At 49.6% G+C, this 27,641-nt stretch overlaps 1 protein-coding gene across 1 annotated transcript in view; it reads left to right on the plus strand.

The window, feature by feature from the left end:
* Positions 1-27,248, plus strand: part of LOC140429881 (amyloid-beta A4 precursor protein-binding family A member 1-like) — a 132,940-nt gene extending 105,692 nt beyond the window's left edge. Inside the window, exons 11-13 of the mRNA XM_072517399.1 lie at positions 3,186-3,305; positions 7,255-7,395; positions 25,328-27,248. Coding sequence (XP_072373500.1) covers positions 3,186-3,305; positions 7,255-7,395; positions 25,328-25,399 — 333 coding nt within the window. The 3' untranslated portion in view covers positions 25,400-27,248. The remainder of the gene's footprint in view (positions 1-3,185; positions 3,306-7,254; positions 7,396-25,327) is intronic.
* Positions 27,249-27,641: the final 393 nt, after the last annotated feature.

A 27,641-nucleotide genomic window follows, 5' to 3' on the forward strand; every position in this document is an offset into this window, starting at 1 on the left:
GTACAACTGGCAACGTATCATTTCCCTGGAAGAAAGGGGAACATTACATTTGCTTTCCCACCTGCTTGCTGCACCTGGGTGGGTGCTAATTTTCTGCATTCCTTGTACAAGCACAAGTTTCGCACCTTTTTAAAAAAAAACATATTCAGCTTCTCTAAACCTATGACGAAAGTGAATAACTTCACACTTTCCCACACTCCACGGCACCTGCTAGCTTGTTGCCCACTCACCTAACTTGTTTATATCTCTCTGTGCCCTCCCCACAATTTATCTTCCCACCTAGCTTTGTATCATCAAAAAAAACTTAGATCCTTCACTCTCTGTCTCTTTGTCCAAGTCATTAATAAATAGCTGAGCCCCCAGCACTGATCCTTGTGGTTCTCCGTTACAATGCCTGTCAACTTGAAAAAGTCCCGTTTATGTCCACTCTCTGTTTTCCAATCCTCAATCCATGCTAATATATTACCATCAACTCCATGACCCCTTATCTTGTCTATTAGTCTTTTGCATGACGACTTATTGAGTGCCTTTTGGAAATCCAGGTATATGGCTACTCCTGGTTCCCCGTTATCTTAAAAGAAAAAACAAGTTATATCCTCAAAAATTCTAATATATTTGTCAAACAGGATTTCCCTTTCGTAAAGCCACGTTGACTTGTTCTAAGCATATCCTGCTTTTCTAAGTCTTCCTTAATAATAGTTTCCAACATTTTTCAACAACTGATGTTGGGATAACTGGCCTGCCGTTCGCTATTTTCCCTCTCCCTCCTTCCTTGAGAAGCAGAGTAACATTTGCCAACTTCCATTTTGATGGGACCATTCCTGAATCTAAAGAATTTTGGAAAACCTTAGCTTGCGCATCCGCTATCTCTTTTAGAACCTTAGGATTTGGGCGATCAGGCCCCGGGGATAGGTCTGATTTTAGACCCTTAGGTTTCTCCAATACTTTTTCTCTGGTAATAATTTCTTCACCCATTTTAGCCCCTAGTTTACTGCCTACCGTGAAACTTGTGTCTTCTACTGTGAAGACAAACAGAAAATAATTGTTTGATACCTCTGCCAGTTCCTCATTCCCCCATGATAATGTCTCTTATCTCCTTTCAAGGGACCAATGTTTACTTTAGGTACTCTCTTCCTCTTTATATACTATAAAAGCCCTTGCAATCTATTTTTATATTTCTAGTTAGTTTATTATTCTATTTTTTTCTCTTTTTATTAACCTTTTGGTGGCCCTTTGCTGCTTTCTAAACTCCTCCAGTCCTCGGACTAGCAACTGTTTTTTGCAACGTTGTAAGTTTCTTCTTTTAATCTAATGCTATCCTTAAATTCCTGAGTGAGCCACGGATGGCCTTTCTTGCTGAGTTTTTGATTTTCCATGGAATATATTTTTATTGGGCATTTTGAATTGTCTCTTTAAATGTTTTCCACTGTTCATTTACCTCTGCAACTTTTAGTCTATTCACCCAATATACCACTTTCTTTGTTCTCCCTTTTGGCTTTGTTTATGTTTAAGATTCTTATTTGTGATAAGGTATGTCACTTTCAGACTTAACATGGAATTCATGTTATTGTGATCACTATTTCCCAATGAATATTTTACGATGACATTACTAATTAGCCCTGCTTCATTGCACAATGTACTCTATAGTGGGTCCTACACCACATTGCTCCAAGAAACGTTCACAACCACATCCCACAAACTCATCTTTTAGCACTCTTGCCAATTTAGTTGTCCCAGTCTATGAGGGTTAAAGTTCCCCATGATTACTGCATTTTCTTTGTTATAAGCTCCAATGATTTCTTCCTTAATCCTCTATCCAACGGTATAACTATTGTTAGGGGCCTGTAAACTACTCTCCTGACTCTTGCTCTTCCTAATTTCCACCCATCCATATTCAGCTTCATGATTCTCCGAGGCCAGGTCTTTCTCACTAATGTCACTCTTCATTATCAGGGTTACAGCTCCTCCTTTGTCATTCTGTCTTTACCTTTCTTTCTGAAATATTGTACACCCTGGAATTATTTATTTCCCAACCTTTATCACCTTGCAACCATGCCGAGATCCAAGTCTTTTACGTCTGTTTGTGCCACTCGTTCATCTCTATCACTCTATCGAATCTTCCCTCAATCTTCTCTTCTCCAAGAAAAACTGCTCCAACTTCTCCAATCTATCCATGTCACTGAAGTTCCTCATTCCCGAACCATGTTTGTGAATCCTTTCTCCACTCTTATGTACTATCTTTGCATCTCTCGTAAACTGGTGGCGCCCAGAATGGAATGTAGTACTCCCAGTTGAGGCTGAGCTAGTGCTCTATACAAATTTAACATAATTTCCTTGATCTTTCAGTCTGTTCCCCTTTTAATCAAAGCTAGTCCATCTCCCTCCACCATCATGCTTTGTGAACTGCCCTCTCAACCTGTCCTTTCGTCTTCAGTGACTCATGCACCTAGACACCCAGGTCCCTCTGCACCTGTGCCCTCAGTAACCTCCTTCCGAATCCTCCTTCAATCTTCCTCTGCCAAGGTGCCTGGGTGGCACTGCCAGCTGGCAGGGGCGCTGCCAGGGGGCTAGATTGGCACTGGCAAGGTGCCATGTTGGCATTTATTGTGCGGTGGTGATCGGGCTGGGGTTGCCCCATGCTGGTGTGCGGGGCGGGGGCGCTTTGGGGGCTCCAGAGATTGGGATGCCATTTAAAAATGGCGCCCCGATCTCTCGCTACACTGAGGAATTCCGGCGAGCAGAGCTCAGTGCACAAAACGGGTCTGTGTGTGGCCTCAGCCGCGCGTACCTTGCCAAGGCTTCCCGATCTAACCCCGGTGCCGTTTTATAGCGTTTTCCGCGGCGTTGCGAGCGCTGGGAAACACCCGGCTAAACGCAATCGCTATGGGACCTTGCTCCCATTTCGTTAAATCCCGCCCATTATATTCTGTCCGGTGCTGTCGAGCCCTCAGCCAGGCCACGCATCAGGGCTGTGGCTCCTGACAGGATGTCGGCCGTCCGCGTGGAAGCGGCGGGACATGTTGGGAAGCTGGAAGGGTTTCTGGGAATCAGTCAAACAAAGATGGATGAAATGCAATTTGCACATCGGCCGCTGTCTTGCATGTTCTTTGACCAATCTAGCCCCCAGTCTACTTGAGAAATAACTAGCTCTGTGTGTGTGTGTGTTTTTTTTTAATGCATTTAAGGGTTTGAAGAACCAATCTCGGGTGAAACTGAACATTGTGCGATGCCCGCCTGTGACTACAGTGCTGATTAGACGACCAGACCTTCGTTATCAGCTGGGCTTCAGTGTCCAGAACGGCATTGTGAGTGGAATCCCGTTCTCTGGGGTTTGGTGAAGGGTCAGCGACAACAAAGTGCAGAAAGGCACCAAGGGTGATGATGGTGGAGGGAGACGGACTTGCGTTAATCAAGGGGATGATAATGGATGGTGATCTTTATCCGAGGGAGAGACTTTTACAAAATGCCTCAACAATCGCAGGACACCCCAGAGATAATCAGCAAATGAGCCAGAGAGGAGATGAATAAACAATGGAGAATTAGAAGTGGGGCGGGAAATGGCAGTGTTGGGGAAAGAGCAGGGCGGAGTGGGGTGAACGGCAATAGCTCTTGTCAAGTACAGGTACAAGTGGCCAAAGGTCCACCTTCCGTGCGACATTGATGCAGCATTGAGAGAAATGACCAGATAATCCATTTGGAGCAATAACTTTCTCTCCAGCACACCAGGGAGAAACTGCCCTCCCACCGGCCACAAAATGTGCAGTATATTATTAAATACGGCTCCTCAATAACAGAATACTATTGAAATGTTTCTCAGCTCCATTTCGGAGCCTGCTTTCTATCTCTCTCCCGCATCCTTGTGTGTGACAAGCTGTTCAGTCAGCCTTGGGCAAGGGGAAAGGCTGGCGACGGTTGTGTCGGCGAGGTTTCGTTCAAGTGATCAAGTCACACCATAAGACATAGGAGCAGAATTAGGCCACTCGGCCCATCGAGTCTGCTCCGCCATCCAATCATGGCTGATATTTTCTCATCCCCATTCTCCTGCCTTCTCCCCATAACCCCTGATCCCCTTATTAATAAAGAACCTAGCTATCCTCTGTCGTAAAGCCACTAAGTGATTTGGCCTCCACAGCCTTCTGCGGCAAAGAGTTCCACAGATTCATCACCCTCTGGCTGAAGAAATTCCTCCTCAACTCTGTTTTAAAGGATCGCCCCTTTAGTCTGAGATGGTGACCTCTGGTTCTAGCTTCTCCTACAAGTGGAAACAACCTCTCCACGTCCACTCCATCCAGGCCTCGCAGTATCCTGTAAGTTTCAATAAGATGCCCCCTCGTCCTTCTAAACTCCCAACGAGTACAGACCCAGAGTCCTCAACCTTTCCTCGTACGACAAGTTCTTAATTCTGGGGATCATTCTTGTGAACCTCCTCTGGACCCTTTCGCATCCTTCCTTAGATGCGGGGCCCAAAATTGCTCACAATACTCCAAATGGGGTCTGACCAGTGCCTTATACAGCCTCAGCAGGACATCCCTGGTCTTCCCTGCAACACGTGTTGCAACTTGTTCACACTCCCATGCCTGTGAAGATTTACCAGACATGTTTTCGTTTTCATGAAGACAGCGGTGAGGATTCAAGAACTAAATTATCATGGGGCAGAAAGGCAGTGGTTATTTTTGAATTTTATTTGGTAGTGAATTGCATGTCATTCAATATTGGAGCCAGAATGGTTGGGATTCTTCCAATGCCTTACTGTAGCCAACTGTCTTTACTCCAAAAATATACACTGCAATGTTGATCAAGGTTTATCATGGGTGTTGGTGTATAAGTTGACCGTTGAAACCTTGGGAAGCCCCTCCAGAAACGTACGCTTGGTAGAGAAGTGAACTGATCGGGTGGTCGCCACCTTTTATCATTCAGCCCATGGCGCCTGCTCTGCGTACGAGTGTCTTAAAACTCCCACCCACCTTTTCAACTCCACCCCTGTCACCTGCTTGGGCCCTGCCACCCAATTACAAAGTGCCAATGATCAAAATATCCATTTGTGAGTGAAAAATTGAGGCTGACTGCTAACCCAGAGGATCGATTGCATGGCTCGACAGGAGAGGTGAACTTGTACACTTGAGTATATGTTTTTTGGTGCCGAATAAATGGGGTCACCCTGTACACCGGGTTGAATTGTCCGCTGCAATTAGGTTACACAGTACACTTAAAGGGTAGTACACGATCGACATTTAGACGTGAATCAGTATTTCTTTTTTCTGCGGCATCAGAAGGTAACAAAATATTTATGGAGTGTGGTCGCTGTTGTAACGTTGGGAGCAGTCTGTGCACAGCAAGATCCCACAACAGCAATGGGGTGATGACCAGAAGGGCTGTTTATGGTGGTGTTGATCGAGTGTTAATTTTGATCAAGGCTCTGGACCGAACCTCCGTGCTTTTGAAATGGTGACGGTGGGATCTTTTACCTGAGAGGCCAGGTGAGGGCCTCGATTTAAAACATCATCCAAAAAAAAAAGGAGCCTCCAACAGTGTGGGGCACTCGGTCCGGAGTGCACTGGGAAAGTCGGCCTAAATGTTGTGCTCGAGTCTCTGGAGTGGGACTTGAACCCACAACCTCCTGAGCTGAGAGTGTTTGCCACAGCAGACTTCACAAGTCCGATTCTTGGCCGCTCTTCTAAGCTATTGTTGTAAGTTAGGAATAGGCAATCTCGGGTGGCGCAGTGGTTAGCACAGCTGCCTCACGGCACTGAGGACGCGGGTTCGATCCCGGCCCCGGGTCACTGTCCGTGTGGAGTTTGCACATTCTCCCCGTGCCTGCGTGGGTTTCGCCCCCACAACCCAAAGATGTGCAGGGTAGGTGGATTGGCCGCGCTAAATTGCCCCTTAATTGGAAAAAATGAATTGGCCGCTCTCTAATTAAAAAAAAAAGGAATAGGCCAACTCCTGCTGGTCACGAAGATGAATGAGGTGCAGGAACCCCAGTGGGTTTGGGATGGGAGGGCTGGAGCGGTAACTTGTAAAATAAGGGGCTAGATATATAAGTAAGTCTCCAAATCGTTCAAAATAAATTACTGTAAATATCATTCTGACAACTTTTAACACATGTAACTTAGGGGGATTCTGTCAGTAATATTCTTGGGATGAATGATGCAGTGGAGTAGCTGTCCGTCGTGATCTCTTCAACGTGCTGACAGTTGGAGCAGCAGGTTATGCTGCTTTGCCCTCTTGCATAGCCTTAAAAGGTCTTCACATTATCGCAACTAAGAATGAAATGAAAATCACTTATTGTCACAAGTAGGCTTCAAATGAAGTTACTGTGAAAAGCCCCTAGTCGCCACGTTCCGGCGCCTGTTCGGGGAGGCAGGTACGGGAATTGATTCCCCCGGTGATGCCGCACTCCTTACGATGCACTGCGACACTTAAGGGGTAGGTTTACGAAATGGTCCTCCCAACTAGGGGCCTGTCCTGTCGGGTTTGCATGTCAGGGATTTGGCCGCACAGCCTGCGTTTTCCCACAAATTCCGGTGAATGGCTGGAACGTGTGGCGGAGCCTCTGCCCGAGTTCCTGGCAGTGTGGGAGTGCAGTTGCCAACTCTGGCTGACCACAGTCCCGAGGGTTTCGTCGTGTGAACCCGCCTCCACTACCCCCCACGCACCTGCTGTCGATCGCCCAATGCGTCCAAGCCACACCGTCCCCCAGCCAATTGGAAAGCTGATGGACTATTTGTCACCACCGATTGGATTATTTTTGGCTGTTAATCAGAGAGCCCTTTATCCTGATTTCCAATATTTTAATTAATAAACCAGCACCTTTTTTCTCCTGTAGTATAAATTGTTGTGATAGTTTGAAATTTGGTATTCTTGCGTTTGTCCTAATAAGGTCACGACAAAAAGCTTCGGCAACATGCCTCTCGCTTCAGCGATATTCAAGTTCCATGCTGTCAAGCAACTGGTAATAAATAAACGTTCAAAAGCACATTTCCTGGCCTCAGCCATTTTTCTCCAGTTATCTTTTGCTCAGAGCAGAGCCCAGGAGGTTAATCCACACATGCTGGAAGCTCCAGGCCGATACCAGAGGGTCGGTAACCCCGAACCGGAGCCTGATTTTGTCCATTTACCCCTTTTAGCCTCGAGATGATCGATGTTCGACAGTGGCCGAAGCTTCCAATTAAATTAAGCTGAATTGAAGGTACACTTGCTTGAAAGCTGCAACCTCGAACTGAGATTAATGACTGCTCTCCGCACACGTTTCAGATCTGTAGCCTTATGCGAGGAGGGATTGCGGAGCGCGGAGGCGTGAGAGTTGGCCATCGGATCATAGAGATTAATGGGCAAAGTGTCGTGGCAACGCCTCATGAAAAGATCGTCCACATTTTGTCCAATGCCGTTGGTGAGGTAAGGGCACCGCCTCTCCTGCTGATGAGTGTTTTGGGAAATAACTAAGGCAGTTTGTATATTTGCCTCTCTTCAGTTGCTGTCTTTTTAAGTGTTCAGCTTAAAGATCAAGCTATTTAAGTACTTAAAAGGAAGAGTTTGGTCACTACCGAAGATGATTTCCGAGTGGCGTTGCATCTGGCCACTGCAACTAAGGATGGAGATATTCCAGGGGATACAGTGCCGATTCCAGGGGTTACAGTGCCGATTCCAGGGGTTACAGTGCCGATTCCAGGGGTTACAGTGCCGATTCCAGGGGGTACAGTGCCGATTCCAGGGGTTACAGTGCCGATTCCAGGGGTTACAGTGCCGATTCCAGGGGTTACAGTGCCGATTCCAGGGGTTACAGTGCCGATTCCAGGGGTTACAGTGCCGATTCCAGGGGTTACAGTGCCGATTCCACGGGGTTACAGTGCCGATTCCAGGGGTTACAGTGCCGATTCCAGGGGTTACAGTGCCGATTCCAGGGGTTACAGTGCTGATTCCAGGGGATACAGTGTCAATTCCAGGGGTTACAGTGCCGATTCCAGGGGGTACAGTGCCGATTCCTTCCAGGGGATACAATGTCGATTCCAGGGGATACAGTGCCGATTCCAGGGGATACAGTGCCGATTCCAGGGGGTACAATGTTGATTCCAGGGGATACAGTGCCGATTCTAGGGGATACAGTGCCGATTCCAGGGGATACAGTGCCGATTCCTGGGGGTACAGTGCCGATTCCAGGGGATACAGTGCCGATTCCTGGGGGTACAGTGCCGATTCCAGGGGGTACAGTGTCAATTCTAGGGGATATAGTGCCGATTCCAGGGGGTACAGTGCCGATTCCAGGGGGTACAGTGCCGATTCCAGGGGGTACAGTGTCGATTCCATGGGGTACAGTGCCGATTCCAGGGGGTACAGTGCCGATTCCAGGGGTACAGTGCCGATTCCTTCCAGGGGATACAGTGTCGATTCCAGGGGGTACAGTGTCAATTCCAGGGGATACAGTGCCGATTCCAGGGGGTACAGTGCCGATTCTAGGGGGTACAGTGCCGATTCCAGGGGATACAGTGCCGATTCCAGGGGATGCAGTGTCGAGTCCAGGGGGTGCAGTGCCGATTCCTTCCAGGGGATACAATGTCGATTCCAGGGGATACAGTGCCGATTCTAGGGGATGCAGTGCCGATTCCTGGGGGTACAGTGCCGATTCCTGGGGGTACATTGCCGATTCCAGGGGGTACAGTGTCAATTCTAGGGGATACAGTGCCGATTCCAGGGGGTACAGTGCCGATTCCAGGGGATACAGTGCCGATTCTAGGGGATACAGTGCCAATTCCAGGGGATACAGTGCCGATTCCAGGGGATACAGTGCCGATTCCTGGGGGTACAGTGCCGATTCCTGGGGGTACAGTGCCGATTCCAGGGGGTACAGTGTCAATTCTAGGGTATACAGTGCCGATTCCTGGGGGTACAGTGCCGATTCCAGGGGGTACAGTGTCAATTCCAGGGGTTACAGTGCCGATTCCAGGGGGTACAGTGCCGATTCCTTCCAGGGGATACAATGTCGATTCCAGGGGATACAGTGCCGATTCCTGGGGGTACAGTGCCGATTCCAGGGGGTACAGTGTCAATTCTAGGGGATACAGTGTCGATTCCAGGGGGTACAGTGCCGATTCCAGGGGGTACAGTGCCGATTCCTTCCAGGGGATACAATGTCGATTCCAGGGGATGCAGTGCCGATTCTAGGGGATGCAGTGCCGATTCCTGGAGGTACAGTGCCGATTCCTGGGGGTACAGTGCCGATTCCAGGGGATACAGTGCCGATTCCTGGGGGTAAAGTGCCGATTCCAGGGGGTACAGTGTCGATTCCAGGGGATACAGTGCCGATTCCAGGTGGTACAGTGCCGATTCCAGGAGGTACAGTGCCGATTCCAGGAGGTACAGTGCCGATTCCAGGGGATACAGTGCCGATTCCAGGGGATACAGTGCCGATTCCTGGGGGTACAGTGCCGATTCTTGGGGGTACAGTGCCGATTCCTGGGGTACAGTGCCGATTCCTGGGGTTACATTGCCGATTCCTGGGGGTACAGTGCCGATTCCAGGGGGTACAGTGTCAATTCTAGGGGGTACAGTGCCGATTCCTGGGGGTACAGTGCCGATTCCAGTGGGTACAGTGCCGATTCCAGTGGGTACAGTGTCAATTCCAGGGGGTATAGTGCCGACTCCAGGGGGTACAGTGCCGATTCCTTCCAGGGGATACAATGTCGATTCCAGAGGATACAGTGCCGATTCCTGGGGGTACAGTGCCGATTCCAGGGAGTACAGTGTCAATTCTAGGGGATACAGTGCCGATTCCAGGGGGTACAGTGCCGATTCCTGGGGGTACAGTGCCGATTCCAGGGGGTACAGTGTCAATTCCAGGGGATACAGTGCCGATTCCAGGGGATACAGTGCCGATTCCAGGTGGTACAGTGCCGATTCCAGGGGGTACAGTGCTGATTCCAGGGGATACAGAGCCGGTTCCAGGGGTTACAGTGCCGATTCCAGGGGTTACAGTGCTGATTCCAGGGGATACAGTGTCAATTCCAGGGGTTACAGTGCCGATTCCAGGGGGTACAGTGCCGATTCCTTCCAGGGGATACAATGTCGATTCCAGGGGATACAGTGCCGATTCCAGGGGATACAGTGCCGATTCCAGGGGGTACAATGTTGATTCCAGGGGATACAGTGCCGATTGTAGGGGATACAGTGCCGATTCCAGGGGATACAGTGCCGATTCCTGGGGGTACAGTGCCGATTCCTGGGGGTACAGTGCCGATTCCAGGGGATACAGTGCCGATTCCTGGGGGTACAGTGCCGATTCCAAGGGGTACAGTGTCAATTCTAGGGGATATAGTGCCGATTCCAGGGGGTACAGTGCCGATTCCAGGGGGTACAGTGCCGATTCCAGGGGGTACAGTGTCGATTCCAGGGGGTACAGTGCCGATTCCAGGGGGTACAGTGCCGATTCCTTCCAGGGGATACAGTGTCGATTCCAGGGGGTACAGTGTCAATTCCAGGGGATACAGTGCCGATTCCAGGGGGTACAGTGCCGATTCCTGGGGGTACAGTGCCGATTCCTGGGGGTACAGTGCCGATTCCAGGGGATGCAGTGTCGATTCCAGGGGGTGCAGTGCCGATTCCTTCCAGGGGATACAATGTCGATTCCAGGGGATACAGTGCCGATTCTAGGGGATGCAGTGCCGATTCCTGGGGGTACAGTGCCGATTCCTGGGGGTACAATGCCGATTCCTGGGGGTACATTGCCGATTCCAGGGGGTACAGTGTCAATTCTGGGGGATACAGTGCCGATTCCAGGGGGTACAGTGCCGATTCCAGGGGATACAGTGCCGATTCCAGGGGATACAGTGCCGATTCTAGGGGATACAGTGCCGATTCCAGGGGATACAGTGCCGATTCCTGGGGGTACAGTGCCGATTCCTGGGGGTACAGTGCCGATTCCTGGGGGTACAGTGCCGATTCCAGGGGGTACAGTGTCAATTCTAGGGTATACAGTGCCGATTCCTGGGGGTACAGTGCCAATTCCAGGGGGTACAGTGTCAATTCCAGGGGTTACAGTGCCGATTCCAGGGGGTACAGTGCCGATTCCTTCCAGGGGATACAATGTCGATTCCTGGGGGTACAGTGCCGATTCCTGGGGGTACAGTGCCGATTCCAGGGGGTACAGTGTCAATTCTAGGGGATACAGTGTCGATTCCAGGGGGTACAGTGCCAATTCCAGGGGGTACAGTGCCGATTCCTTCCAGGGGATACAATGTCGATTCCAGGGGATGCAGTGCCGATTCTAGGGGATGCAGTGCCGATTCCTGGGGGTACAGTGCCGATTCCTGGGGGTACAGTGCCGATTCCAGGGGATACAGTGCCGATTCCTGGGGGTATAGTGCCGATTCCAGGGGGTACAGTGTCAATTCCAGGGGATACAGTGCCGATTCCAGGTGGTACAGTGCCGATTCCAGGAGGTACAGTGCCGATTCCAGGGGATACAGTGCCGATTCCAGGGGATACAGTGCCGATTCCAGGGGATACAGTGCCGATTCCTGGGGGTACAGTGCCGATTCCTGGGGGTACAGTGCCGATTCCTGGGGGTACAGTGCCGATTCCTGGGGGTACAGTGCCGATTCCTGGGGTTACATTGCCGATTCCTGGGGGTACAGTGCCGATTCCAGGGGGTACAGTGTCAATTCTAGGGGGTACAGTGCCGATTCCTGGGGGTACAGTGCCGATTCCAGTGGGTACAGTGTCAATTCCAGGGGGTATAGTGCCGACTCCAGGGGGTACAGTGCCGATTCCTTCCAGGGGATACAATGTCGATTCCAGAGGATACAGTGCCGATTCCTGGGGGTACAGTGCCGATTCCAGGGAGTACAGTGTCAATTCTAGGGGATACAGTGTCGATTCCAGGGGGTACAGTGCCGATTCCTGGGGGTACAGTGCCGATTCCTGGGGGTACAGTGCCGATTCCAGGGGGTACAGTGCCAATTCCAGGGGATACAGTGCCGATTCCAGGGGGTACAGTGCCGATTCCAGGGGGTACAGTGCTGATTCCAGGGGGTACAGTGCTGATTCCAGGGGATACAGTGTCGATTCCAGGGGGGTACAGTGCCGATTCCTTCCAGGGGATACAGTGCCGATTCCAGGGGATACAGTGCCGATTCCAGGGGATACAGTGCCGATTCCAGGGGATACAGTGCCGATTCCAGGGGATACAGTGTCGATTCCAGGGGATACAATGTCGATTCCAGGGGGTACAGTGCCGATTCCAGGGGATACCGTGCCGATTCCAGGGGATACAGTGCCGATTCCAGGGGCACAGTGCCGATTCCTTCCAGGGGATACAGTGTCGATTCTAGGGGATACAGTGCCGATTCCAGGGGATACAGTGCCGATTCACCAGAATGATATCGAGGCTAAAAAGGGTTAAATGTGAGGGCGGGTTCCATAGATTTGGCATTCCCTCCAGTACAGTGGATTAGTTGGTGATCTGATCGAGCTGATTAAAGGATTTTGTCGGGTAGATAGAGCGATACTAATTCCTCACTTGCTAGAATTATCATAGAATGTACAGCACAGAAGGAGGCCATGCGTCTGCACCGGCCCCTGGAAACAGCACCCTACTTAAGCCCTATCCCAGTAACCCCCCCTAACCTTTTTGGACACTAAGGGGGCAATTGAGCATGGCCATTCCACCCAACCTGCAGACCTTTGGACTGTGGGAGGAAACCGGAGCACCCGGAGGAAACCCACGCACACACGGGGAGAACGTGCAGATTCCGCACAGATTAGTTACAACTTGCCAACCCAAAAATGGCCCATTTATCCCTCACTGTGTTGATCTCGAAGCTCTGGCATAGCACTCTGAACAGTTTCATAGATGTCTATGCTTCATGTCTCCTCACATCCCTGCATCATCCCATCCATTAGCATATCCTCCTACTCCATTCTCGTTCATATTTATCAAGCTTCCCCTTAAAATTCCATGTAGCATGGGTCTGTCACATGGCCCATGTGCACTCTCCCTTAAAGCATTGAGGATATCTCATCTCAGCCTTGGGAAGGTGGAGAGTGTAGCCTGATGAATCTTGATAGAGCAACTTGTGATGTAGATTTGGGGAAAAGTAGAAAGGGTGTTTGAGGGAGTGTTGATGGTTATATGGGTGGCTGACTGGGAGAGTAGTGTGAGTGTGTGTACACTGGCTATGAATGAATTTGTGGGTGGTGATATCTTTTTTGTTGCAATTCTATTTAATTGAATGTGGCTTGCTCCATTGTTACTGTAGCTAGTAACAAAAAGATTTTCCCATCATTTGAAAGTTGCCTCCTTCCTTTATTTTGTGAGATGTAGGCATCGCTGGCGAGGCCAGCATTTATTGGCATTCCCTCAATTGTCCTTTGAGAAGGTGGTGGTGGTTAGCACTGCCGCCTCACGGCGCCGAGATCTCGGGTCCGATCCCGGCTCTGGGTCACTGTCCGTGTGGAGTTTGCACATTCTCCCGTGTTTGCATGGGTTTCGCCCCCACAAGCCAAAAATGTGCGGGTTAGGCTCTAAACTTTTTTTCAGAAAAGAGAGAGACGGTGGTGGTGAGGTGCCGCCTTGAGCCGCTGCTGTCCCTGCGGTGTAGGTACACCCACAGTGCTGTTAGGGAGAGAGTTCCAGGATTTTGACCCAGCGACAGTGAAGGAACGGCCGATATATTCCCAAGTCAGGATGATGCGTGGTTTAAAGGGAGCTTGCAGGTGGTGGGGTTCCCAGGTGCTTGCTGCACATGTCCTTCGAGGAGATAGAGGTCAGGGGTTTGGAAGTTTTGGTGAGTCCTATTATTCTCACTTGTAAGACAATTAATCCGTCGCCCAATTGCAAATATGTCTCGGGGAGTGATTTATTTCTTTATAATGATTTAACAAATTACACACAATTCTGTGTAATATAACAAATGATTGCCTGTGCCTGGTGAGAGTGTAGATTAATCAATAAAGAAATTTGAAGGGAGAGAGATTCAATGAACTGTACACTGCATTCCATGTGAGAGATTTCACAAGGTTAATAGATGTGTTTGTTTATTAAATTTGCCAAGTAGCTTTAAGACTGCAATGAGGCAAATGGCATCCTATCACTCTTCAAGGACTGGTGGTAGATTTTGCAAAGGCTGAAGAATAGTTTCATGAGTTTGAAATTCATTGGCCAGCAGGGTTTCGCCATTTATTCTTTGGAATGTGCTACTGAACAACTCTAATGTAAAGATGGTGACGAATTGTTGATGAACTGGGACTCGCAGCCTCACCTATGAGACTGCTGTAAGACTCCATCTCTTCCAATGGCCAACCTCTCGCTCGTCATCCATAAACCTCGGCTCATCCAATTCGCTGCTGCCCTCCTCACAAAAATCCGGGTCCACTCTTTTTTGCCCTCTTCCCGATCGCCCCGCCACAGCCGGTTGTGCCTTCAGCTGCCCAGGCCTGAAGCGCTGGAATTTCTACCCGGAAGCCTCTCTGACTCTCTCTGCGCCCTCGAGATGCTCATAGAACCCATCTTCTTGGCCAAACTGGTGGCCACCTGCCCTAATATCTCCTTGGGTGGCTGAGTGTTAAATTTCGATTGTTTTTAAAAACAATAAATAATTTCAAATTTGGGAGGAAAAGTAAGCAGAGGAAAATACAACAGAGCTACCATTAATCTGTCTGGTTCTTCACCGTAACAACAGCTTTCATTTATGTAGCGCCCAAGGCAACATTATGAAAGGAAATCTAACTCCACGTTGGGCAGCTTTTGGTGTTTCCATTGAATCCAGAGGATGCAGTCGGGGGCAACGCTGTGGGACCTCCCCAGTGCTCCTTATATATCGCTGACATGCGGTCCTGGCCTCACCATAGGACAGGATTGTGGTGACGACACCAGCTCTGTACACTAGGCCCGTCGCTACTTGTGGAGGTCTTTGTTGTCAAACGCTCGTTGCCGTAGTTTCTAGAAGGATGAACTGGCACAGCTAATCCAGTGTTGGACCTCTTCGCCACTGGTGGCCGAGAGAGGGATGTGACTGCTGAGGTTTGGGAAATGCTCAACATATTTCAGAGTCTCTCCGTCAACAGAAATGGGAGGTGAATATTTGGCTACCAGGTGTTGGTTTTCTTTTGGCAACGTTTGAAGACAGGCCGAGTGCCTTGCGTGCAGCTTGGAGAGATCGAGAGGGGCTTGCCAATCTGCTGCCGAGTGGCCAATGATGCTGTCGTCACCTGCAACCTTTAAATCATTTGTGTTGATGGTGGTCTGTCTAGGTTTGGCACAGAGTCGACTGAGGTTAAAGAGTTTCCCATCTAGGCAGTATTTTATACTCATTTCAGAGAGCAGTTAAGATCTTTGATGAGGTGCATAGGTACTGTCAGGTAGATGGTAAATGGGGATTATCATCCAGCATTGCTTGACATTAGTCCAGATTTGAAAGCAACTGTCAGCAACTACGACATGATCAAATGTTCCCTGATTAAGATGATCATGATCAATGATTTGAAGGGGGACAGTCGCACAATGGTTGTTTTACTGATCTGATTCCAGAAGCCCAGCTTAATGATTGGGAGACGGAGTTTAATTTGGATAAATGTGAGGTGATGCATTTTGGTAGATGAAATCAGGGCAGGACCTACTCAGTTAATGGTCGGGAGTTGGGGAGAGTTACAGAACAAAGAGATCTAGGGGTACAGGTTCATAGGTCCTCGAAGGTGGAGTCGCAGGTGGACAGGGTCCCTGGTGAAGGAGGCATTCAGCATGCTTGGTTTTATTGGTCAGGATATTGAATACAGGAGTTGGGACGTCTTGTTGAAGTTGTACAAAACGTTGGTAACATCAAGGGCTGTTTAGCACAGGGCTAAATCGCTGGCTTTGAAAGCAGACCAAGGCAGGCCAGCAGCACGGTTCGATTCCCGTAACAGCCTCCCCGAACAGGTGCCGGAATGTGGCGACTAGGGGCTTTTCACAGTAACTTCATTTGAAGTCTACTTGTGACAATAAGCGATTTTCATTTCATTAAGGCCACACTTGGAATACTGTGTTCAGTTCTGGTCACCCTATTATAGGAAGGATATTGTTAAACTAAAAAGTGTGCAGAAGAGATTTACTAGGATGCTACCAGGACTTGATAGTCTGACTTATAAGGAGGCTGGATAGGCTGGGACTTTCCCTGGAGCGTAGGAGGCTTAGGGGTGATCTTATAGAGGTCTGTAAAATAATGAGGGGCACAGATAAGATAGTTGACATCTTTTTCCCAAAGGTAGAGGAGTCTAGAACTAGAGGGCATAGGTTTAAGGGGAGAGATCCAAAAGAAACCAGAGGGGAAATTTCTTCACACAGAGGGTGGTGAGTATCTGGAACGGGCTGCCAGAGGCAGTGGTAGAGACGGTTACAATTTTTTCCTTTTAAAAAGCAGTTAGACAGTTACACGAGCAGGGTGGGTATAGAGGGATATGGGCCAAATGCGGGCAAGTGGGACTAGCATAGTGATAGAAACTGGGCAGCATGGACAAGCTGGGCCGAAGGGCCTGTTTCCGTGTTGTAAGCATCTATGACTCTATGAGACCAGGATTCAAACCCCATCAGATCCACTGGGAATTAAACAAATCTGGAATTAGAAAAGCTAACATCAGTCACGGTGACCACAAAACTGCCGGATTGTTGTAAAAACCCATCTGGTTCATTAATGTCCTTTGGGGAAGAAAATAATAATAATAATCGCCTATTGTCACAATTTGGCTTCAATGAAGTTACTGTGAAAGGCCCCTCGTCGCCACATTCCGGCGCCTGTTCGGGGAGGCCGGGACGGGAATTGAACCCGCACTGCTAGCCTTGTTCTGCTTTACAAGCCAACTGTTTAGCCCACTGTGCTAAACCAGAAACCTGCCGTCCTTGTCTGGCCTGGCCTACACGTGACTCCAGACCTGCAGCGATGTGCTTGACGCCAAACAAGCCACTCAGTTGCATTGATGAAACTGGCTCTCCCATCACGTTCCCGAGTCGGGATGAGCAGAAATTGCTGGCCGTACCCCGGTTGGGAACCCTAAACCTCCGTCATACGGGGGGCAAATATATTTTGTTATATTTATGCGTTCTCTACATTGAGGGAGCGAAGCCCTTTCTGGTAAGGTAGCTCAAGGGGTTGTACCATGCAAGTCCAAAATAGTTGAGTTGTTGGATGGAGAATTGCAACCTCTAAACCCTTCACTCTGGAGCTGAACCGAGCAGGCAATGATGGAAATATCCATGATGTTATCCCGTATAAACTTTGGACCAGATTGTGGCTATGCTGTGATTGGAGCTGGTCCCCAGAATGTACTCAGGAAATGTAATTAGCTCGCCGATCAGTGTCCTTGAAGCTACCTTGGTTTATTCAACAACAACAACAAAATTCCACAAGAGTGTATAAAGTCTTGGATGAATATCAAACATTTGCACCAGCAATAAAGAGAGAGACTTTCACTTCTGTTGCACCATTCACACCCACGGATGTGTTGTTGCAATTACACAGGGCCTTGGTGAGGCCACACCTAGAATATTGTGTGCAGTTTTGGTCTCCTTCTCGAGCTCCCTTCTGGGTCATCAACTCCCAGATTCCCTCTGTTCCGGCTCCAGCATGGGAGGACTGGTGCTGTCTGCAGGCTCCTTTGTTCCGACATTGAGGTTGTGCGCCGCGCCCCCCCCCCCCCCCCCCCCCCCCACCCCCCCCCCCCCCCCCCCCCACCCCTGGCTTCTTACGTGGCCAACATGCTTCCGCAGACCAACTGGTGTCACAAATTCTTTTGACCGTCAAATGCTTTCCATGGACCTGCTCTAAATGTTATTGCAGCATATTCCACCGATGCGTGGAAACCGAAAAAAAGGCATACAAGTTTCGAACAAAGTCAAAAAAATGTACGGCTGCTTCGCAAACTTCCGCTGCTGCGTTGCAGATTAAATTCATGGAGTGATTGGAACATGCGATAAATAATGTACAGGGGTTTGCATTGTTCAGTCTTGCTTGTTGACCTGAATATTCTCCTGCCATATTTGCGGCATTAACCCAGTTCTGCCCAAGATAATTTTTGATGTCGTCTTCACATTGAGGATACCCTTCATCGAGTTGTGTGGCATTACCACTGTGCTAAATGGGATAGACTTCAAACAGATCTAGCAACTCAAGACTGGGCATCGATGAAGCACTGATCAGATTTGTCCTCAACCACAATCTGCAACCTCATCCTTCTCTGAGGAAGGATGTTCTTGCTCTCGAGGGAGTGCAGCGAAGGTTTACCAGACTGATTCCAGTGATGGCTAGACTGTCGTATGAGGAGAGATTGACTAGGTTAGGATTGTATTCGCTGGAGTTCAGAAGAATGAGGGGGATCTCATGGAGATTTATAAAATTCTAACAGGACTAGACAGGGTAGATGCAGGGAAGATGTTCCCAATGGTGGATGTGTCCAGAACCGGGGTCACAGTCTGAGGATTTAGGGTAAACCATTTTGGACAGAGATGAGGAGACATTTCTTCACACCAAGAGTGGTGAGCCTGTGGAATTCATTACCACAGCAAGTAGTTGATGCTAAAACATTGAATATATTCAAGAGGCGGCTGGATATAGCACTTGGGGAGAATGGGATCAAAGGCTATGGGGAGAAAGCAGGATTCGTGATGAATGGCGGAGCAGGCTCGAAGGGCCAAAAGGCCGCCTCCTGCTCCTATCTTCTATGTACAGTGACTCTGTTATAATATAGGAAACATGGCAGCTAGTTTGCGCACAGCAAGATCCCGCAAACCGCGACACCTTAATGACCAGAGAATCCGTTTTCATAGAATCATAGAATTTACAGTGCAGAAGGAGGCCATTCGGCCCATCGAGTCTGCACCGGCTCTTGGAAAGAGCACCCTTCCCAAGGTCAACACCTCCACCCTATCCCCATCACCCAGTAACCCCACCCAACACTAAGGGCAATTTTGGACATTAAGGGCAATTTAGCATGGCCAATCCACCGAACCTGCACATCTGTGGACTGTGGGAGGAAACCGGAGCACCCGGAGGAAACCCACGCACACACGGGGAGGATGTGCAGACTCAGCACAGACACTGACCCAAGCCGGAATCGAACCTGGGACCCTGGAGCTGTGAAGCAATTGTGCTATCCACAATGCTACCGTGCTGCCCTTAAGTGATGTTGTTTGAAGAATAAATATTGGCCAAGGCACCGGGGAGAATTCCCCACTGTTTCTTCCACCTTGAGCCACAGGATCTTTGGCATTCACCCGGGGCGATGGTTTAAAGTTTAATCCGTAAAATAGCACCGCTGGCCATGCAGCAGTGCACAGCCGTTGTTAGACTGAACTCTTGTGCTCAGTCCCTGGAGTATTGTAAATGTTGAGTTAAGGTACATAGCAGGGCAATGACATGTGGAAATGACTGCCTCAAACCATCAGTTAATTGACCCTTTTTCAACGGTATTTTTATTTTGCTGCATGGTCAGTTGAAACCATGGGCGTCATTCTCCGACCCCCCGCCGGGTCGGAGAATGGCCGTTGGCCGCCGTGAATCCCGCCCCCGCCGGTTGCCGAAGTCTCCGGTACCGGAGATTGGGCGGGGGCGGGAATCGGGCCGCGCCGGTTGGTGGGACCCCCCGCTGGATTCTCCGGCCCGGATGGGCCGAAGTCCCGCCCAGGAATTGCCTGTCCCGCCGACGTAAATCAAACCTGGTATTTACCGGCGGGACCAGGCAGCGTGGGCGGGCTCTGGGGTCCTGGGGGGGGCGCGGGGCGATCTGACCCCGGGGGATGCCCCCACGGTGGCCTGGCCCGCGATCGGGGCCCACCGATCCGCGGGCGGGCCTGTGCCGTGGGGACACTCTCTTTCCCTTCCGCCTCCGCCACGGCCTCCACCATGGCGGAGGCGGAAGAGACTCTCCCCACTGCGCATGCGCGGGAAACTGACAGCGGCCGCTGACGCTCCCGCGCATGCGCCGCATTTCCGCGCCAGCTGGCGGGGCAACAAATGCCATTTCCGCCAGCTGGCGGGGCGGAAATCCCTCCGGTGTCGGCCTAGCCCCTCAATGTTGGGGCTAGGCCGCCAAAGATGCGGAGCATTCCGCACCTTTGGGCCGGCGCGATGCCCGTCTGATTGGCGCCGTCTTTGGCGCCAGTCGGCGGACATCCCGCCGTTGGGGGAGAATTTCGCCCCATATTGCCGTTAGTCCATACCTCAATATTCATGGGTGTATCTATTGTGTCTACGATTCAGCATTGTTATTGTTCTGAAACTTCCGAAGTCTGTGTACCGGCAGTTAAACACACCTCTCCTAAATTTTCCGTTAGCCTTTTCTGTCGAAAAGGGAGCAATCCCAGCTTCTCCAACCTGTCGCTGTAACGCAAGTCCCTCGTCGCTGCTACCATTCCACTAACTCTCTTTAAGGCTGCAGCTCGGTGGCACAGTGGGTTAGCACTGCTGCCTCACGGCGCCGAGGTCCCAGGTTCGATCCCGGCTCTGGGTCACTGTCTGTGTGGAGTTTGCGCATTCTCCCCGTGTCTGCGTAGCTCTCATAGAATCATAGAATTTACAGGCTGTTTAGCCTGGGCTGTTTAGCACAGGGCTAAATCGCTGGCTTTGAAAGCAGACCCAGGCAGGCCAGCAGCATGGTTCAATTCCCGTAACAGCCTCCCCGAATAGGTGCCAGAATGTGGCGACTAGGGGCTTTCCACAGTAACTTCATTGAAGCCTACTTGTGACAATAAGCGATTTTCATTTCATTTCATACAGTGCAGAAGGAGGCCATTTGGCCCATCGAGTCTGCACCGGCTCTTGGAAAGAGCACCCTACCCAGGCCCACACCACCCTATCCCCATAACCCAGTAACCCCACTCAACCAACACTAAGGGCAATTTTGGACTGTGGGAGGAAACCGGAGCACCCGGAGGAAACCCACGCACACACGGGGAGAGCGTGCAGACTCCGCACAGACAGTGACCCAAGCTGGGAATCGAACCTGGGACCCTGGAGCTGTGAAGCAACAGTGCTAACCACTGTGCTACCGTGCTGCTCAGATCCCCACAACCCGAAGATGTGCAGGTTAGGTGGATTGAACATGCTAAATTGCCCCTTAATTGGAAAAAAAAATGAATTGGGTACACTAAATTTTTTTTTTTTTTTAAACTCTCTTTAAGGCCTTGTCATCCTTCCTATTGTGTGGGGCCTGAAACTTAACACATTACTCCAGCTCAGGCCTAATCATTGATTTTCAATGGTTTAGCATAACGACTTTGTTATTGCACTCTGCCCCCTGTTTATCAAACTGTTTTGTGGTGAGTAACTCACCTCCTGCTCCCCAAAGCTTGTCCACAAGGCACACGTCGGGAGTGTGATGGAATACTCTCCGCTTGCCTGGATGAGCGCAGCTCCAACAAGACTCGAGAAGCTCCACACCATCCAGGACAAAGCAGCGCTGCTTGATTGCTCCCCCTTCCACAAACATTCACTCCCTCCACCACCGAAGCACAGTGGCAGCCGTGTGCACCATCTACAAGAGGCACTGCAACAACTTACCAAGGTTCCTTCGATAGCGCCTTCCAAACACACGACAAGGGCAGCAGACACCTGGGAACACCATCACCTGGAAGTTCTCCTCCAAAACATTCGCCACCCTGACTTGGAAATATATTTTTTTATAAATGTTTTTTTATTGGGTTTTTGAATAAAGTATATTTACCGTTATGTACGCCAAATAGAATACATGGATATATATATACATACATAGAAGAGAAGGGAGCACGCACAAAAAACAAAACAAACAACACAAAAAAAAAGTTAGAATAAAATAACTGGGAGGGTATTATGTGCTAGGTCAACAACAGCAGCTCTGTACAATTGGCAATATTGTTTTTAGCACATACGTAGGCATCTGTTTGTGGGGAGGGGTGGAAACTGGGGGGGCACATATACATTTGGGCGCCGGGGAAACAATTACAGAACATTTACATAGGGCAATACGCAAATGGATCTGGTGTTGGTGTCGCTTGTTTCCCCCGGATGGGTTTCGCTGCCGTTGTCGTCTTGCGCTCACCTCCGCTTCGGCCGTTCGTCCCGTCTTTCGCCCAGAGTTTCCTCGTTCTCTGCCCCTGTAGATGTCAAGTTTGTTATTTTCCCTGTGCCCTCCTTCCGGCTGTCATTCCCTTGCCTCCCCCCCCCACCTCTCTGGGTCCCTTCTATTGTTCCCTGTCTCCTCCCTCTTCCACCCCCTCCCCCCTTCTGCCCCCTTCCCCCCTCCCCTTTCTCCTATGGTTTTCCTTTCTTTTCTCTTAGGTTTAGCTGCTAATCCCCCCCCCCCCCCCGCCCCCAGGTCTGTCCCTCCCTCCCCCACCTCGGCTAGCCTCGGCTACTCTCCCCTGTTTCTTGGCTACCTGGCTATTCTTCTGTTTGTTCGTTGGCCACAAACGGGTCCCGGAACAATTGGGTGAATGGCTCCCACGTTCTGTGGAAGCCGTCGTCCGACCCTCGGATGGCGAATTTGATTTTCTCCATTTGGAGAGTTCCTTTCATTGCCACTGGGTCAAAATCCTGGAGATCTCTCCCTAACAGCACTGTGGGTGTACCTACACCACCTGGTTTTATGTAGCTGATGATTCGTGTCAATTTCTACTTTGCAAAGTTTAGTGTCTGTATAAATCCATTCTGCTGCTGTGGAGTATGAGTGTATTCTTATTCAGCAAATCCCAAATTGTGTTTCGTGACTCCGATCACAAGGGATTTCTTTAGTTATTAAGAGAAGCAGTAGAATCATTGTTGATATCTCAGAAACGGGGGTACAGAGATTTTGATGAGATTATTAAAGATCTTTGCAGCACGCCGACACACTTTGCGTTCTTTGAGTGAGGCGAAATGACAGGAGCCATGGTTAGACGATCAGAAGCCTCCAAGGCTGGCACCTGTCATGATGACCATCAATCAAAGCTTCACGCCCTGGAATGCTTGTTAGGCATTCCGAGTACTCAGCCAGAGTTCTGTGCGCAGTTCTGATCACTACAATATAGAAAGGATGTGATTGCACGAGAAAGGATGCAGAGGAGGTTCACCAGGATGTTGCCTGGGCTGGAGCGTTTCAGCTATGAAGAGAGGCTGGGATTATTTTCCTTGGGAGAAGAGAAGGCTGAGGGGGGAACCTGATCGAGGTGTACAAAATTATGAGGGACATGGACAGGAAGATTTCCACTTGGTCGAGGGGTCAATAACCAGGGGGCATAGATTTAAGGTAAGGGGCAGGATTTGATGGGGTTTAAGGAAGAACTTTTTTACCCAGAGGCTGGTGGGAGTCTGGAACTCGCTGCCTGAAAGGGTGGTGGAGGCAGGGACCCTCATAACACTTGAGAAGCATTTAGATGAGCTCTTTAAACACCATTGCAGACAAGACTAAGGAGCTGGAAAATGGGATTGGAATGATAATCTTTATTGTCACAAGTAGGCTTACATTAACACTGCAATGAAGTTACTGTGAAAATCCCCTAGTGGCCACATTCCGGCACCTGTTCGGGTACACAGAGGGAGAGTTCAGAATGTCCAAATTATCTAACTGCACGTCTTTGGACTGTGGGAGGGAACCGGAGCACCCGGAGGAAACCCACGCAGACACGGGAAAAACGTGCAGACTCCGCACAGACAGTGACCCAAGCCGGGAGTCGAACCCGGGACCCTGGAGCGGTGCAGCAACAATGCTAACCACTGTGCTACCGTGCCGCCCATAGATCAAGATGTGTTGGGTAGGAAAGGTGGAGCAGGCCAAAACTGGGGGCAATGAAACAAGAGACCCTGTCGTCACTAATAAACTCAATACGAAATTCAAGATGAACTTCATTGTCCAGAGAAGAGGTGGGAATGTGGAACTTGCTACCACAGGGTGTGGCTGAGGTGAAAAGTGTTGCAAACTAAGCTGGCACACAGGGAGAAAGGAATAGAAAGAAATAATAATGGACGCAGATGACGTGCTTGGAGAGGGAGCGCATGTGCAGCATGGACCAGTTGGGCAAAATGTTTGGTTTCTGTGCTGTAAATGTCATCCTCAAGGCTATATAAACCTAAATTTACATTTAAAAAAAACAATTTCCGCACATTACACACCACATTTATGTATGTTGCCAAAACCATGGGGCACAAATGGATTTGTGATTGGAGTTGCAATGATGTTCTCAAAAATACGGTTTCCTCGTTTTAAAAAAAGTTTATAAAATAGCGTATCAGCTTCTCTGGCAAATTCCCCCCCCCCCTTCCTGCTCTCGCGTGTAGGGGCACTCATTTCACCCACTGTGCTCAGGATCAATTTGCACTTGTTTGCACGTCTGTACATGACCAGAGCGATATTCAATCTACTGACGTCAGCTCTCATCGCAGTTCAAGGAGTCAATTCTATCCACCGAGGCTTGTGTGGGTGCAGATTGCCAATGAAACTTAACACAGAGAAGGGTGATGTGATGCATTTCGGAAGGAAGAATGAAGGGAGGTCATTTAAACTGAGGGGCAGGAAGGGAGAGCCTTGTGATTCATATAATCAACCCTTTAAAAAGTGGTTAAGGCGGTTTAAAAAGGCGTTTATAGTTTTTTTTAAAAACGTATCTTTCACAGGATGCGGGAGTCTCCGGTTAGACCATCGCTAATTTCCCTTGCGGAGGCAGTGGCCACAGAGAGTTTTACAGCACAGAAGAAGACCCTTCGGCCCATTGTACTGCGCCGGCCATCAAGCACCTATCTATGGGGCGGCACAGTAGCACAATGGTCAGCACTGCTGCCTTACGGCACCGAGGTCCCGGGTTCGATCCCGTCCCCAGGTCATTGTCCGTGTGGAGTTTGCACATTCTCCCCCTGTCTGCGTGGGTCTCACCCCCACAACCCAAAGGTGTGCAGGTGTGGATGGATTGGCCAAAATTGTCTTGGGTATCGCTGATTGTAACTGTTCCATCATGGATTACCATAAACTCTAAAGTTTCCTCCCTGAACCCCCTCTGTCTCTCCAAGTTCCTTTAAAATGCTCCTTAACACCTCTTCCCCCCCTGTCTTTATTACTTGACTCAAATGTCACATTTTGGCTGATTGGATTCCTGTGAAGCAGCTGGGGAGATTTTATGCAGAAGTGCGGGTGTCATGTAACTGAAAGTGTCCTTGGGTACTGCCTGGATCTCCTGCGCCCATCTGTGTACTGTCCGCCTGTTCATGTCGTTTGCACTCACGGAAGTAAGTTGGTTTTGACACTGTATCGTGTTAGACGTCGCTGTTCTAGAAATACGCCGAGGGCGTGGCCTCTTTCCCCCCCCCCCCCCCTCGCACAGCGGAGGAAAACGTTGCTAACCTTCCTCTCTCCTGCCCTGCAGATCCACATGAAGACAATGCCGGCTGCCATGTACAGACTGCTGACTGCGCAGGAACAGCCGGTTTACATCTGAAGGGGCTGTCACCATGACCCTGTGTGCAAAGTGGATATGTCTGTGTGGTTTGGTTGTGTTAATCATTGGCTGCCTTCCTGCGGCAGCCGAAACTACGGTATTTTTTAAATTTAAACATGCTTTTGTTTGACAAAAAAAAAGAAATCGAAGAATCTTTGATGCCTTTCAGAGAAGCAGCGTTTGTGTGGTTTACATAGAAATGAACGTAAATATATTCCCACCGATTTACTCTCAGTGAATCCTCAATTAGGCCAACAAGCTGGACACCACTGTAGTTTGATGTTACTTAAGAGACAACCATTCACAGTAACCATTTCAGCACAGGTGATGATGTCATTGGGAAATTGAAGGAACTGCAGACAAGCATCTAGGAAGATAAAATGCTTGGTTTACAGAGTGTGTCCGGCTAAGAACGACTCAGATATATCCAATTTTTCATTCCTGACTTTGTTTTTAAAGTAAATAAGAAATCCTGCCAGGTTCTCCCGCCGTTACTTCTCCGAGACATTCCGCACACGTGATTGTGTGGCTAATTTAAAATATTTGTTACTTTGACGATCTTAACTGATTTCGAGTTTTGCTTTCCTTTCTTTTCAATATTTTTAAAGCCATTAACATTGACATTCCCTATGGTGCTGACATCATTCCGTTGGCTCCAATTAAAAAAAAAACTAAAAGCTCGAGGGCATAATTTCTGCTTGTTACTTTTAACAAATCTTTAGCTGAGATTATAAAACAGGGAACACTATTTTATACTCGAGTCTTACTTTTCTTTTTTGTAAGCTTGAAAATCAGCAAAAGAGAGGCAAATAACATACACCCCCCCCCCCCCCCCCCATCCCGATATGTTTACATCATTCCTCTATCTAACCGCTGAGCTGTGAAAATTAATTTAAAATGACATTGGCGCACACCGGTTAAATTAATGTTTGGTGTCGCAATGTTAAGGTGAGGGAGGAAAGAATGATTTATAACACAGGTTTATTGGGTGTAAAATACAATACTGTGAGTACCATGTTCGGGTCAGACATTCATTCATATTCTACAACACATTTCAGGGGCTAAATCGCTGGCTTTGAAAGCAGACCAAGGCAGGCCAGCAGCACGGTTCAATTCCCGTACCAGCCTCCCCGAACAGGCGCCGGAATGTGGCGACTAGGGGCTTTTCACGGTAACTTCATTTGAAGCCTACTTGTGACAATAAGCGATTTTCACTTTTCACATTTCGCAACCTCTAAACCCTCGTTAATAATCTTAATTCAATGTTGGGAAATTTTACGCTCAGCCTAAGTAAGGATAGATCTCGGGTGCAAACCTGTTCAGACATTCTTTCATCTTGAATACGATGTCTTTTGACTCGAAACACTTCAATTTTACACCAGAGAAGTCCGCGCTCATTTAAATTTTTTTTTAAGCGTCACTGGGGGCTTGATTCCAGCCGTCTTTACAGTGCCATGTCCTATTGGGGGCCTGCACTTCAATGTCTTAACTTTTGTCTTCATCACGTGGAAATGTTAAGTGGCCATACACGCAGCACACTAGAAAAAGTAGGCAGAATTCTCCCGACATATTTCTCAGTGTGGCCTCCGGCGGAGAATGAGGTGCGATTCCCACCGGGTGGTTGGGCGCGATCCAGACCGCAACCCACCCACACTTGGAATTTATTCTTTTTTTTTGAGGGGGTGGGCTTCGCACCGACACTGAGGGGGCCCGACCCCAATCACGGCGGTGAGCCCGGCTTCACAGGGATTGGGGGGGGGGGGGGGGGGCTTAATCTAAACGACAGTCAAATCCACCCCCCACCCCAATAACAATGCTGGTATCAACCCCCCCCCCCCCCCCGCTTACAGGATCGCTGGCATCACCCCCCCCCCCCAACGGGTCTACATTCAGACCCCCCCTTCTCGTCGGTATCAGCCCCCCCCCCTCCCCGATTGCTGATACTCGCAGCACTGCATCCCTCCCCCCTTCCCCCAAAGGTGAGCGACTCCCCGCTATGGGGATGCCCGATTCCCCACCCACATTAGACCCCTCCTCTTGGCAGTGCCAACCTGACACCAGGGGTGTTCGGGTGCAATGCCATGTCCCCAACCACCCAGTGGCTCCAAGGTCCTCCGAGCCCCCCCCCCCCCCCCCCCCCCCCCCCCCCGGCATGGTCATCTCGTCTGGTCTCCAGTGGCGGAGACCAGTACTGATTCCTGCTGGCCTCGTGCTGTGCCGGCGGAGGCGGGGGGGGGGGGGG

The sequence above is a fragment of the Scyliorhinus torazame genome, chromosome 9 (assembly GCF_047496885.1).
Source record: "Scyliorhinus torazame isolate Kashiwa2021f chromosome 9, sScyTor2.1, whole genome shotgun sequence".
Classification (NCBI taxonomy): domain Eukaryota; kingdom Metazoa; phylum Chordata; class Chondrichthyes; order Carcharhiniformes; family Scyliorhinidae; genus Scyliorhinus; species Scyliorhinus torazame.